At 29.8% G+C, this 14,713-nt stretch overlaps 1 protein-coding gene and 1 long non-coding RNA gene across 2 annotated transcripts in view; one reads left to right on the top strand and one right to left on the bottom strand.

Moving 5' to 3' along the window:
• Positions 1-1,092: 1,092 nt before the first annotated feature.
• Positions 1,093-11,905, bottom strand: LOC124364446. Its single transcript, XR_006922616.1, has 4 exons — positions 11,766-11,905; positions 6,924-7,150; positions 5,028-5,173; positions 1,093-2,374 (listed from the first exon to the last, which is right to left on the bottom strand). It is a non-coding gene; the product is annotated as an uncharacterized LOC124364446 (long non-coding RNA).
• A 625-nt stretch (positions 11,906-12,530) lies between these two features.
• Positions 12,531-14,713, top strand: part of LOC124364445 (probable phosphorylase b kinase regulatory subunit beta) — a 69,917-nt gene continuing 67,734 nt past the window's right edge. Inside the window, 1 exon segment of the mRNA XM_046819941.1 lies at positions 12,531-12,697. Within this exon segment, the coding sequence (XP_046675897.1) occupies positions 12,668-12,697 (30 nt within the window). The 5' untranslated portion in view covers positions 12,531-12,667.

Raw genomic sequence — 14,713 nt, 5'->3', positions numbered from 1 at the left:
GGAGCAAGACTAAGCTAGTGCAACTAGTAAAAAAATGCTAGCAATTATTTATTTTTATAACAACAACCAATAAACTCAAAAAAAAAATTTTTTAGATACTGAAAATTAAAGTAAACCCTAAAAACATAAAAAAATTGTTTCGGTTATAACTAATGAAGCAAGTTCAAAACAGTTTTTTTTAACTCCTTTATTCAATAAAAAACAGAACTAATGTAAACATTACATAACTTCATTTCATAAGTTTACTAGAAATGATTATAGTAAATCTAAATTATTATCTAAAGTATTATCAAATATATCACACACAAGGTGGATTCACAAGATGGCGTAGCCTATATTTCCAGGTGACCAAAACTATGAGTAAGAGACAACAATTACAGACAAACTAGAGACGTTACGAGTACACAATCAAACTGTACAAGACCAGCTTCGGACTGACCAGTGGACGGACCCTTGCTGGCCAATCGTCATAATGTCTTGTTACTTCTCAGTTGTGTACTTGTGAAATCTCTCTGATTGTACTGTATGTTTGTGACTCTTCTGCTGTAAGAAAGTAAATTATCTGTGGGATGTAAAAACAGAAATTGTAATAACACAAAGTAACTGTAAAATTTCCCAAATTAACATTTATAGAATATAGTCTTACACATAAGAATATCAAAGTCTCTAAAAAAAGATACACTACATGTTTTTTTAAGCAGAACATTGAAATTAAGACAGAAAACCCTTTTTATAAATAACACTGTAATTCTGAGAATTGTTTTTTAACTATTCATAATAAGAATTATATAAAAAATATTTAGCACATCCATTATAAGATCAAAGCTTTTATTTTTTTTATCGTAAGATTATAATATCATATATATTTTTAGTTTAAAAACATTTAAATAGCAATTGAAGATCCAGAAAAACACAATGGTTACTATTTCAAACTAAAACTACATCACAATCTCTGTTTCATCTGCATTACTACCTTGTTGGACATTTTTATCTTACAAAGAACACAGAAAGCAGCAATCTTTAGCCTCTGATAACCTCCAGCTTCTGATAAATGTAGTCTATTAAAAGGGAGAGAAGAAAGACATTTATTGGTGTAAAAATATGTCTTTCGAGTCAACTTGAATCTTTTAATCCTCTATTTGATATTACTAATTTTTTACAATGATAAGTAAGTTTTTTATTTCACGTTTCAGCAAGATTTAAAAACTTATTCTATACTATATAAATGATACTGTGTGTTATATATTTTTTTGCAAGATGTGGAAACATTTAAAATATTACAAAATTTGTCATTTACCTAGTCAAAAATTTTCTATTTTCAGCTGAAAATGAAAACATTACCTTGATAACTTTTGTCCTTAGAGTGATTTAATGCAAAGGCAGCATTCCGGTACCTGTCTCTTTTAGAAATAATATTTTTTGGTTTGCAAGGGAAACTTTTTCCTATACCTCAGATATCCATAAAAACATTCTTATAAGACCTTATATTTTGATAATTTTGATCAGACTTATTTTTCTTCTGAGAGGTATTTCATACCCACACAAATCTTGGAGAGGTTACATATATATATAAATTGCTGTCAGTTAGTAACAAACTGTATTACGCAAATGAACGACAGAAAATACAAGAATTTATAAATTATTGTAATTCATATTTAAGTTATAGGGAAATAACAGAAACGATGTTGACTGAAGGTTATCAGTTGACAAAAGAAATAAATTAATGTCTAGACTTGTTTATCACCAGGCAGAGAATTTACAACAAGAAATTAAATTTTAAACCCGGGTGAATTTAAAATCAACATTCCAACAAAACATGAATAATCAGAAGTTAGTTTCATTTGTTAACTGTAATATTTATTCAAAATGTTGCAAACAACAGTGAATTATACAAGCGGATAAAAACAATGACTGTAACAGTTGTTGGGCTATATTAAATAAAACGAAAAAAAGGCTGAGACAACAAAAAGGACAACAACATTGAACGTTACACTTCTTTCCATATAGGTTTTTTTAGTTTCTACAATGTAATAATATACAAAAAAAAGCTGCTATACTGTGCTAAAAAAACACAATAATCTGAAATATGAAATAAGGCAGAGAAATCAATTTGGTAAAATTATTGTTGTGTATTGGAAGAATAACTGATTTTCAATGTTCTGCTGTAGATAACTAACATAATCAAGTAATTATCATAAAAACTACAAAACCTAAACCCACAATAAAACTTTAAGTAAAAATATTATAATTTTACATCAAAAGAAAAATTAATCCTTATTAAAATGATCCTTGAAGAGATTTAGCAGAGCGTCTGGGTCTGGAAATTTTTCTTTTCGAGGTGGTCCCCGATTTTGGCCACTCCAAATTGTAGTTTCTGAAAGTAAACAACAGTTACTTAAAACAAATAATATTTTACAGAACATAGGGTAACAATTCAAAAGTTAACCCTTAAAACACTAAGCTACTTTATGAGCTACTGCGTATTTATACCAAAACATTTTTTTCAATTTTCTCGTCTCATTTTGTTTATAAATAAAGTGAATAAAACTGAAAAGAAAAATAATTTTAAAAAATTCTCACTTGAAAACAACGTATTCATTATATCATCAACAAATATGTCAAAATATGGATCATCTGGATTTCTCATTGTCTACAATAATTCACGCACAAGGAAAAAAATAAAATAATAACCTAAACTATAGCAACTTGGTACAACAGTAAAAATATAGCATATAACAAAAAGATACACTCTTAAAACAAAACAAAAGCATTTGGTGAACTCATAAATAGAGAAAGAGCTGCTAAGAACCAATCAACATCAGACTTGAATCATTTAACAATCGACGGAATAAAAGAAACGGACCCAAAGAAAATCGCTGCTGACCACCTTAACACCTTCTTTGTAAATATAGCAGAAAACACGCTAAAGCAACTCACCAAATATCGAATGACAACTTACTGTATAGTCCATGCTACAATATAGATACCACAATGACAGAAATGACCCCAACCACAGCCAAAGAAATTAAACAAACAATCCGTTCATTGAAAAGTAAAAACCTCCTCGGGTTTGACGAGATTTCATCAAAAATCATAAAATTTTGCGAAGCTGAACTTCTGAAAACCAATCCTTCACATCACTAACATATTCCTTTATACAGAGCATATTTCCAAAAAACTTAAAAACAGGCCAAAGTATACCCTAAATATTAACAAAGGAAACAAAGATGGAAGCAACAAACTACCGTCCCCATTTCACTACTACCAACTGTATCAAAAAATAATAGAGAAGATCACTCTTTCTAGACTACTCACTCACCTACAAGACAATAACCACCTATCCAATAATCAACATGGCTTCAGAAAAGAAAGATCTACATCAACTGCAATAATAGACCTTGTTGAATATATTACAGACAACCTGAAAGAGGGCAAACACCATCACTAGTATCTTTTTAGACTTGTAGCAAAGCTTTCGGACTGTCTTGGCAATAAGCTCATCCTAGCCAAACTACAAACTCTTGGCGTCAAACAGTCAGCCTTAAAATGGTTTGAGAGTTATTTGAACGAAAGATACCAAGTTGTAGAGGTTAAACAGAGAAGAATGGGAGAGACCTGTACTGTTAAATCTGAAAAACTACCTATGACTCGAGGGGTTCCCAAGGCTCCGTCTTAGGACCAGTGTTATATATATTTTATTCACCAATGACCTGCCAATATTCTTGGAAAACTACACAAATTCCATCATGTACGCAGACGATACTGTACTACTCTCAGCCCAGAAGGATGTTGAACAGCTAGAAATAAACTCCTACATCTCATTCAATATGGCCCAACAATATTGCAAATACAATGATCTGGTCTTAAAACAGCTTAAAAACTAAACAACTCACTCTAGGAACTAATAAAAACTATGTGTCCGAAATCCCTGGTATTCAAGAAACAGAGGACATGAATTATTTAGGAATAACACTAAATAATACATTGACATGGACAAATCACATTGACAACTTATGCCTGAAGCTAAATTCATCACTCTATGCTTTGCGAAGGACCCATGCAACAAGCACTCTTGAATCTACCAAAATAGTGTACTATGCCCTATTTGAAAGTCATCTCAGGTATGGGATAGCAGCATGGGGGGGGGCACAACTCAATTTAACCTACTAAAAGTCCTCAAAATTCAAGAAGAAAGCAATCCGGTTAATGGGGAAGCTAGGACCTAGAGAAAGCTGCAGAGCTACTTTTAAAGAATTGAATTATACTGACAGTGACTTCTCTATATATTCTGGAAACGATATTGTACTGCTTATCAAAAGACTTTCCTCGAAATAGTAATCTTCATGAACACATAAACACAAGACATGGTCAAGACTTTCCACTACCTCTTCACAGAACAGCTGTATTTGAGAAAAAACCAACCTATGCCTGGGAAAAAACTTTTTAATGCTCTGCCAGAAGAAATTAAGAAAAATGGAAACAATTCACATTAACATGAAGACTGCAATAAAGAACTGGCTCTTGCAAAGAACCATCTTACACAGTGGAGGAATTTTACTTATGGAGACTGACAACTTGACAGAGACAAACATGAACTTCTATATTTTATAACTATGTAAACTTTTTGTTTAATTGACGCTACTTGTAATCTTAAAGATTATATATATATATTTATATATATATATATAATATATATATATATATATATATATATATAAAAAAAAACAGGAAATGAATATTGTTAGTAACAGCTGACTGAAATAGATGATGTATGTATAGGCATAAAGTAACTGTATATTTATTTTGTTTCTGAAAATGAATCAATATTCTGTTAGTGACCTTGAATTAGCAGTTTACGGATTCCTAAAATTCTAAAGCAATATCACCATGAACTACATAAATATAAAGTGTTTTGCAGTCTTGCACTTTTCAAGGTATAGCAGAACCCATTCATACCACATCTAAAGATGTATAAGGCGTGTTAAGGGTTAACTTATAATTCAGGTAATGTATGAAAAATGACTAACCTTTTCCATCCTTGTCCACAGCCACAAATTCAAAGGCACCTCTACGAGGTTTGGTAGGATTGTACGAGAATTCAAGCTGAGAAAAGGCTGGCCTCAAGGCCGCCACAAGATCCTCAGCTTTGCGCTTGAACGCTCGTCAGGAGACACTGTAATAGACAAAAGATTCATGGATTATAATAGTATCCAGTATTCACATACTAATGAGGAGTCAATGTTGTGAATACCATAATGAGGAGTCAACTTCAGTGTGTCCTATTTTTTGTATTAAAACTTTCACATTATAAGTACATAATTGTTTTTTTTAAGCAAACACTTTAATGAAATGAAAATGAGTTAATTCCAGTTATTGTGGGATTCTTCACTGTAGAATCTCTTGCTGTGTGACCGAGCCCTAAAAATTCCATTTAAAACACTTAACTATTACAAAATCCAATACATTAGCCAGAGATCTGTAGCAATGTCACACTTAAAAAATGATTTCCCATTTTTCGTATGCCTCATGACGGTTTTTAAATAATTCGTAACACGTAAATATTTTTCAATTTAAAAAAAAAAACTGTACTTGTATAAAAGGGAATAAAGTATAACATTATATATATTTATTTAAATATTTAATCATATAATATGGAATGTTACACAGATATTTATATTTGAGATAAATCTGGGTGTTTGTTTATAAAAACTGTTCCACTCTCCAACTTCCAGGCCCAAAAACGCTGCTCTTCAAACTTTAATATATAAACTGTACAAGAAAAACTAAAAATTGTTTGGATGAGTATTAACCCATTGGCCTTGTATCAAGGAAAGGTTCCGTGACAGCTAGTCCTGGGCTCAAAATTTATATCACGGAACCGTTCTGTGACAAGTACAGCGCCATCTAAATAATTTTTTTTTAACTCCTTTTTCAACCAAATGTTAGTATAAATTAGACTAATATTGTTGTAACACATAAGAAAAACTGCAATACTACAGTTAATTGAAATTTAAATGAATAATAAGTTACTATAAGAAATTTGATTGATTTAGTTTTGTATTCAATAGAGGAACTTGAGTATGTTTAGTACTTTTATATATATAAGTAATGTATGACACTATTCGATGTACTGTATTGTACAACTAATGAATAAAGAATTATTGATTGATTGATTGAATATTAGTGTACTACAAGAGAAAAAAAATCAATATTCTTGGAATTTTCAGTATTTAGAAAAAACATTTATTCTGACAAAACTATGCATAAATATACACATATTCTAGTATTGCTAGGTAGAGAAATACATTTCAAATAAAATAAAAGTAACAATGGGATATTTTATTTTATATTATTTGATTTAAAAAAAACTTTTTTTAATTGAAAAAATTCCAAAACTTTTTTAGTTTGTACAGCATTATTATTTTGGAATTACGACCAAATATATCACTATCTATTTATTATTAAAGCCCATTTCATGTTAATCCAAAAAGACATAAAATATAACCAAATAACTTGAAAAATAAATTTTTTATAAACATATAACAAAACTCTTACGTTTTTAGCATTTTTAATAGGATAACTCCAGTTGAGCTGATAGTAAAAATATGTATAAGCCAATGGGTTAATAATACCTTTAAAATTATTCATTCTAAAACCTCTACAATAAAAAACAAGGGTTTGGAGTTTAACATTATTCCTATAGTGTAAAATTAAAGATAAACACTATAGCCAGCTCTTAATTTACATTATTAAAGTTATGTCTAAACAAAACTTTTATTAGTTACTTAATGCAGAATTTCTGAATCCATATAATGTAATTTATAAATCAGTTTTTAATTACCTGCATAAAAAATGGTACGTATCTTGAAGGGCTACTAACTTTGAACTCATTGTTTATTACGTTTATATTATATTGTGCTTACCAGTATTCAACGCGTATGAATCCGATGTTGGCTCCCACAGCAGGTTCAACACAGGTCTTTTTGGGAAGTAACAACTCTTCAGTTATATCACTTTTTCGTTTTGAGGCTCTTTCAGATTTATTCTTTTTGATACTTTCATCAGTTTGGTTTTTCGTCACCTTACGCTTAGTTCCTTTATTATCAGACATTTTCACACACGTAAAGTGGGTAGCTTTTGTTTCAACAATCTGAATAAAATAAACAAACAAAATTGATATGGTTACAAGCTAATATATAAGGATGTAATGAATCATAAGTAAATATAACTTCATATAATTTCAATATAACTAACAAATACTGATTTTTGAACATTAACTAACTTGTATAAACTATAAATACTTTAATACAGTAAACATATCTTCTTTTATAGATAATAACAGACAGTCAAAAGCTCGTGGAGGACCGTGAAACAAAGTTTAAAAAGTGGCATATCAGCCGACCTGCTTTCAGCACAGAGGAGAAAACATAAATAATTACGCATATTTTGTATTTCCTGTTATACATGTTTGTATGTATATACATGTATACATTATTATTTATGAGGTTTTTCCTATTTCCAGTTCTAATAGTTTGTTTGATCATTAGAGCTCATGTATTATTTACAAGATCATCACTATGTACATTATATTAGTTATTTTAATTTAAATATGATTGTAATTATGGCTATAAATATGTTGATATGATTTATAAACACTCATTAAGTATTTATGATTTTACTAATCAATATAAAAAAATCCAAAATTGTTTAAATATTAATTTTATTGATTTTTTTAATAAAACAAGAGATTTGTTTTTCTAACTTCATATTTACAGTCTGAAAACACAGTTCATGGGTAGAGTACAATAATGACCCGGTTTTTAACGATATTTAATTATTATACCCATTGATATAATCAACCAATAGTAATGACTTTGAATAGTAAGTAAATCATCTACATAAACTTTACACACATTTTCATATTCTAAACAAAATTTGTGCTATAAGTAACTTCTTTTAAATAAAAAAATATACTTAAATTTAGACAACTATACAAAATGCACTAAAAGATGATTTAATGTCATTCTCAGTTTGTTTTGTTGTATATTTTCTTATTATTTAAATGACATTCACCAGTCTTAATTTTTTGTTTGATTAATGGCTATGGGGTTTTTGGGTATGTCCATGTAAAACAGGACAAAAATATTTAAAAAATATTTTTATGAAATAACCTAGGTCTGAATGTTTTCAGATAAAGATTATTCTGAGCAATGTTGGCAGCATTGGCTTTTTAGAGGAAAAATTTTATTTTTGTTGGTATTTTGTGTTTAGTTAACACCTGTTAGCAGAGTTCATTGATGGCTGTTTGTTAAGTCTCACATCTCAATTTTATAACTGATTATACATTAATCTAGAAGGTGGCCAGTACCAAGAAGCCATCTTTAGAACAAAAGCTAACTAAAAATATGCTTTTTTTTACATTTAGGTTAAGAATTGTTCTTTCTATTACGTTATGTTTTAAACCTTACTACATGTAACATGAGTTACCAAAATTACAGATTTTTCAAGTTTACTTATGTAATACACAACCAATAACAATAATAAAACAGATTCTATTTAAGAAAACTATTACAAGTATGGTACTATTTTTTTTTATTTTTAAATTTGTTTCATTTGCAGGAATTTCATGTAAGTTTTTCTGTAACGTGAGTTACTGTAAAGATATTTATTCATAGCACTTTAAACATTGTTTATATATTGGAGTTAATACTAATACAAAACAAGCTCTTAACATAGTTAACCTCAAAACAATTAAATAATTATGGTAATATTTATATTTGTATTGGTCAGAATATAATGCCTGTTTTAATTGTTCAAACATACTTCTAAATATAAGTGTAACATGAGTTACCGAAATTTGTTCCAATATTTTGGGTTTGATCTTATGATTTTAATAAATATAAAACTTGCATTTAACTTAGATAACCTTACCTTATAAGCTTATATAAATCTTTTTATTCAGGAAATTATTATTTTGATTTATTACACCAATTTCAAGTACACACCAATATGTTGTAACGTGAGTTACCACTTCAACCTAGAAGTGAGTTCTCGAAGTAACCTTTGTCTTTTATTTTGGTTACTAAGTATTCCCAGAATGTACAGTTCTGGGTAGTTTAGTAGGAGGTAAGATTAATATTAAGCCTAAAAAATTAATCTGTAATATTTTAAGATTAAGAAATAATCTTCAAACTTTTCTACTAAGCAAGAAAATATATGAAGTGCCTGTTAATGACCCAATTGTTCCTTCAACAAGTACAGTAAAGAAATATTCTATATATAATCTGGTGTACAGTGATGACTCTGACCTTTCTGATGAAGAATCATCCGTTCCGAGTGTTTCTAGTGAACTAATTAGAAAAGAAAGCATCAAAAGTGGAACTTTTTGTCCTTGTGCAATTTTCAAGTGAAAAAGACTCTTTTATGTTGCTATTTGCCAAAGTTGTAAATTGACAAGTTTGGAGACATTGAAGTAATGTGTTTGAAAAGTGATAAAAACTGTTATACATTCAAACCGATCGAAAATTATGTTACTTTCGTCAAACTTGGACAAATTTTGAGTGTTCTGCCTCTTCCAGAAATTAAAATTAAAGATGGAAGATATTATTATTATTTTAAAAACAAAATAAATATCAGAGAAAAGTAAAATGTTAGCTACACAGACTGTCTAATTGTTTTAAGCGTTAATGAATATTCTTTATATATATACAAACCATGTAAAAATGTAGTCTATAATTACCATAAAGTTATTTGATCTTATCTTTTTATTCTTTCATAGTTGTGTTATAAGAAAAATACAAACTGGAAGTTATAGAACAGGCCTAAAGCAAAAAATATGTTGTTTTTAGAAATAATAAAACTTGTTTTTTACACTGGTAAAAAGTTGTATTATTTTTACAATTAAAAACAAATATTTAATTATGCCAAACTAAAATAATTAAGTGTACTGATACTAAAGTAGTTATTAAACACAATTCAATATATAAAATTACATAACAAAATTTATTTCTACAAATAACAAATGTCCTTAGGAAAGAGACACAATGTAACATGAGTTACTGTAACGTGAGTTACTGTCAATTAGGTCAATAGTATATTATTAAAATTATGTTTTTCAGTTCTTATTGTTGTAGTTGTCACAGTTAAACTACAAACTCTTGAGTCAATCTTAAGTATTTAGATTAAGAAAATTAAACATTTAGGACAAAAGTTGTTTCATGTTAAAGTTTGCTTTCAAATTATGACGTCCTTTATGTGTAACATGAGTTACCGAAACTAGAGAATTATTATTACCTTAATTATTAGTCTCAGGAAGTTGAAATCTGGCCAATGTGTATTATAATTCTTGCTTAATACTGCAAGATATTTTTGCTTAATATTATGCTTTAAAAATTAAAATGTTTCAACAAATAACTTAGGACCCATGTTGAAATGTAACGTGAGTTACCATGGACATGCCCTTTTCATTGTTTATGACATTACATAACTGTTTAAACTATATCCATTAATTTGATCAATGTGACTTTGGGTAGGGTACGATAAGTGGACCCGGTTTTTTATATCGAAGAATGTAGCCTAACCATCGATACCTAATTTCGCATCTCAAATCCGAGACTATAAATCGATATAAAAGTATCTATAGTCCTCAATAACAATCGTATGTTTTAAATTAAAATATGGATTTAATACTTTTAGTGATCAAATAAATTATTATAACCAAAATTAGGAAAACTGAAGACGACCATATTTGCTCCTCTCACAGTTACAGTTGTTTCTTTCCCATAAATTTCACATAATGGGTTTTTCGGTATGAGTCCAACATGTTGAAGCCACAGAAAACACGTCTTATCATCTTTCAAAGCAATGTCGTGTAGTTTTCTAAAATTGACTGCCATTTTTAATAATCAAATATTACTATATGTAAAATTGAAATATTACGTTACGTGTGTTATTTGAAAGTGTTTAAATAACTGTTGATATAGATTATCTAAGTTAATTGTTCAAAATAATTAATTAGTATTGATTGATTATATTGATGGTTATGATTAAGTAATATCGTTTGCCAATTTCGATATAAAAAAACCGGGTCCGCTTATCGTACCCTACCTGTGACTTTTAGTATTTTATATGTGTACATCAATTGATAGTTGTTATTTGATATATAAAGTATCAATTATTGCAATAAGCGATATAAACACCGGGCCCGCTTATTATACTCAGTACCAGGTCTTTGTAAAAAAAGTGGGGTAAATTTTAAGATCAGCGACTACCACTCCAATCGCCGTAATTTTTTTCATACTAACACAGGTTAACGTAATTTCACCTATTTTTTCGGTAAAATTACGTTAACCTGTGTTAGAATGCAAAAAATTACGGCGATCGGAGCAGTAGTCGCTGATCTTAAGATTTACCAAAAGTGGTTTATAACATATTATATTTAAGTTATGGTACTATTTAGATTTATCTAAATTTTTTAAGAAGTGCCTGCAAAACCTCACAAAACAGGTATGCATTTCATAAAATATAGTGAAAGATGGAAAGGTTAATCATAAATAAATATATATGATTCCATTACGCTGGTGGCCGTTATTAAAATGCAATTCTTGTCGGTAGTATATTATTGTAGTTTATTACTACGGTAATTATTAGAATACATAGTATTGTGTAACTTACCGCTAAAAAATACTTAAAATAAACAACCAGTGCCTTCTCTTTCTTTAATTCAGCAGAGACAGAGAGACGAGAGACAAACACAAAAATCTTACCTTCTAGCCTAGTTTAGATCAAAATTAACAGTAAACAGTAAAGACGAAGTTATTGTCACACTCGAATTCCTTCCTGTATTGAGATTAAGAACATATTATGTAAGCCAGTAATGGCGGGAGTTTCATTCTTTTTTTTCGTTCTCATAGTTACAGGCTTTAGTTATTTACCATGCCACCGTGCTGTTTTCAATTTTATGATTGCTGCACAGTGTTTGTATAGATAAGCTACTTCAAGTTATACTACTTCTGAATTAGGTTAATATTGAGCGAACAGTCGAGCTTAGTCCTAATGATGTCGCTGGCGCAGCTGTTTTCTCACATCCACCTCGTGATCCTCACCGTTTTGATCTATTATCCATGGTGGTGATCGAGTAAAGTACCTTATATTAAAACTACCTGTACCAGTAGCCTGTACCAAATACTTTGGTTTGGGTAATCTCGGGACAAACGAGTGTCCATCTACAAAGTGTATTTTACAGTAGTCCCGACACACCCCTAATCCAATGTTAATAAAACTGATCACAAGTATCATTAATCACACCGATGGCTTTTTTTTACAGGTTCACAAGGTTTTAATATTAGCACTGAAATTATAATGTTAAAAGTACATTTTTGTACATTATTTATGATCCTTATAATCTATAATCAAGGGTAGAAGTAATGATTGCTATCTACATTGCCAAAGACCATAATCTACATTTTGGTCGAGGCATCATGGTATGAATACTAAGCCTGAATTTTTGTACGCAGTAAAAAAAAGTAATAATATTGTTGTAAACAATGTACGAAGGTCATTGAAGTCGAATAGAATTAAATTATTAGATAAGTTATTTTAAATTCTTACAATGAAATTTATCATTTGTTAGTCTAAACGAATCTGTATAATCCAACCGTAAGAGATAATGTTCAATTCAATGTGGGGATTAAAATCAGTAATCATTTTTTAATATAACCTATATCTATTACTAACCTATGTGGTATATTTTTTAGATATCATGGTAGGTTTGATTGTGAAATATAATATATATTTAATATTCGTGTGTTTTAATCTAATATTTGTATATCGAATTGCATGTATAAAGCTACTATAATATAAAGAGGCAACAGTAGAATTGTGTCTCGGTTTAAAGGATTAGATACTGAGTCTCTGTATAGTTAAAGTATTAACATTGTATGCTGTAGCTATAGTAGTGTTGACATAGGATGTGATTGCTTTCAAAGGTTATAGTTGCAGTAGTGTATTCCCTAACACAATACACTGTATTACTTGGCAGTGTTGTGAGTAACCTATAAGTGGTATACGTTAATTTGATCAGCCATATCCTTGACATTCCAGTGATGTCTGTTTCTTTCCAATGTTTGCAGATTGTAATCATACCGCTAATCATATTCTCTGTTTCTAGCATGAATCTGTAGATTGATTAGTGATCAAGTTGGGCTTATGGTTATATAAGTGAACATGCTTTGCTGACTGGTTGATTTGATTATCACCAACAGATTGGTTTTCTCTGAATTATTTTTGGCTGCATTATAATAAGAGGTCACATTTCAATCAGAAAATCAAATTATCAATAGAAATATGTAAACTATCAAATGTAAAAACATTGTATATTTATTGACAATTAATTATTGCTAGCTGCTTTTAACACTTTGAGTACCATAGCTATTTTGCTATGTTACCCCCTTCAATTGCTGGACTAATTGTTGTATATTTGAAAGTTTTTCTGAAAAAATTATTCAATACCTCTTGACAGATTTTCATAGTTTTTGTTTTGGTTTTTTTTGTAATAAAATAAAGAATTTAATACATTTTTTGTTCAAATAAATACAATATATGGTAATTCTAAGCAATATATGGGTCAACCTCGATTTTTCTCATATTACAATATAATGTTCTAATAGTCAATCAGAAAAGGAAATGACTAGAATTTCTTGCCGGAAAGCAGTTATAGGGAGCAGGCAACTCATTACAATATAATGTTCCAATAGTCAATTAGAAAAGGAAATGACTAGAATTTCTTGCTGGAAAGCAGTTATAGGGAGCAGGCAACCGCGAGAATTACCTATTAGTGATCAGGGGCATTGACGTGATCTGGGCTTCAAATTTGGAACTACTCGAGTTAATTTTTTTTTTTTTTCTAAAAGAGCAAGCAGCGCGAAGCGCTGCGCAGCGGGCAAGCATCGTGCGTGATCTTCGTATATACTGAATTGATTCAGGCCAAAGGAATGACACAGATTCCTTTACCAGATTTTTACGGAGATTTTGTATTGGGCGGATTATATTGGTTTACTTTGCTTTCCAGCATGTAATTATGTGTTTAAAATTGTTTTACATACATGACCTACATTATATTGTAATATGTAATAACAATTTATCAGAAATTTTTAATTAAAAAAAGGATCACGCACGAAGCCTGCCCGCTGCGCAGCGCTTCGCGCTGCTTGCTCTTTTAGAAAAAAAATTAACTCGAGTAGTTCCAAATTTGAAGCCCAGATCACGTCAGTGCTCCTGATCACTAGGTAACTCTAAGCAATATATGACCGTCTGGCGGTTGCCTGCTCCCTATAACTGCTTTCCGGCAAGAAATTCTAGTCATTTCCTTTTCTAATTGACTATTGGAACATTATATTGTAATATGAGAAAAATCGAGGTTGACCCATATATTGCTTAGAATTACCCAATATATTTTTATGATGTATTAGTATGAAATTTCTATAAACTTTTGAGTTTCATTTAAAATTATCCATATGTATTATTTTTTAGATTTTTTAACATAGCTTTCTTCTGCTTTATAACAGCAAGGGATTTCTTGATTATTGGAAGAAGTTCATATCCATTTACTGGTGGAAAAGTTGTTTCAACACATTCCTCTAGCCAATGTAGGCTAGAGATATTTCCATGATTTTTGTATTGCACCTATATTGGTGCTATCCCACGCTTCAGCTAC

Source organism: Homalodisca vitripennis, chromosome 6 (assembly GCF_021130785.1).
Source record: "Homalodisca vitripennis isolate AUS2020 chromosome 6, UT_GWSS_2.1, whole genome shotgun sequence".
In the NCBI taxonomy this organism is placed as follows: Eukaryota; Metazoa; Arthropoda; class Insecta; order Hemiptera; family Cicadellidae; genus Homalodisca; species Homalodisca vitripennis.
Note: the sequence above shows the minus strand (reverse complement) of the source record. Positions and strands in the feature narration are given on the sequence as shown.